Raw genomic sequence first — 1,071 nt, 5'->3', positions numbered from 1 at the left:
CTCCAAGTACTACTACTACTATAAAGCCTCTGGCAGTCGGTCTACAGAATGAAACATGGTTTCAGCAGATTTATCTTCATTCTTCATGTTTTACAGTCATCAGAACTCATGAAATGTAAAAGAAGCTTGTTTCCTTAAAGAAACTCAAAACGAGTTTGATATCTCACCTAAATGTATCAGATTAAGTGATAAGAGCTTTTTACTGAGATTATAATCCAACCTAATCTGCTCCTCTAGCTCCCAGCGGGTCCTCAAACAACCTGAACATCCTGCTTCCCAACAAAACCAAGCTTTAGATGGAGAGTTTCTGAAAAATGAATCAAATCTGTTCAGTTTGTTSTTTAATCAGCTCACCTGGTGGGGCTCAGGTGGCTCCAGGAGTTTAGTTTCCAGATTAAACCAGAACAGAATGTTGAGTAACAGCTTCCTTCATCAGGTCAGATTAAAACCTTTTGGTGAAACCCTGTGTTTTCAAGACAGCAGACCCTGGATTAAACTCAGGATTAAATATAGTCTCTGAATCTGGTGTTTCTGCAGGATCAGTGCACCGAGGCTCAGGAGCAGAAGCAGGCAGCTGCCAGGCACAGCTCCTTACTGTTCAGCCAGCACCACCAGGTCCACCTGGTACGTCACCACGGCAACAAGCCCCCCCCCCACAGAGGATCCACAGTAATGACCTGTGTTGTCTGCAGAAACGAGAGAGGAGGAAGGAGGAGGAGCAGAGGAGGAAACAGTGGGTGGACCAGGAGAGGGAGAAGACTCTGAGCAGACTGAGGTCCTTCAGAGAGGTCAGCCTCTTCTGTCCTGTTAGCAAAATATATCATCAACCAGTGGACCAGTTAGAGCTCAGTTACAGCTGTAATCTGGACTCGGATTACAGCAGAATCTGAGTGCAGATTACAGCTGTAATCTGGACTCAGGTTCAGCTGTAATCTGGACTCAGATTCTGCTGTAATCTGCTGGAAACTGAGTCGTTTCACCTCTACAACTATGGTTGTAATTAACTTTAACTAAACATCACCTTCCACACACACACACACACACCCACACACACACACACACACACACACA

General features: G+C 45.0%; 1 protein-coding gene across 1 annotated transcript in view; it reads left to right on the top strand.

The window, feature by feature from the left end:
- whamm (WASP homolog associated with actin, golgi membranes and microtubules) overlaps positions 1–725 on the top strand; it is a gene marked incomplete at its 3' end in the record, with an annotated part of 11,194 nt that extends 10,469 nt beyond the window's left edge. Inside the window, 2 exon segments of the mRNA XM_014030464.1 lie at positions 538–624; positions 693–725. Of these exon segments, the coding sequence (XP_013885918.1) occupies positions 538–624; positions 693–725 (120 nt within the window).
- Between the last annotated feature and the right edge of the window lie 346 nt (positions 726–1,071).

The sequence above is a fragment of the Austrofundulus limnaeus genome, unplaced genomic scaffold (assembly GCF_001266775.1).
Source record: "Austrofundulus limnaeus strain Quisiro unplaced genomic scaffold, Austrofundulus_limnaeus-1.0 Scaffold1066, whole genome shotgun sequence".
Taxonomy (NCBI): Eukaryota; Metazoa; Chordata; class Actinopteri; order Cyprinodontiformes; family Rivulidae; genus Austrofundulus; species Austrofundulus limnaeus.
Note: the sequence above shows the minus strand (reverse complement) of the source record. Positions and strands in the feature narration are given on the sequence as shown.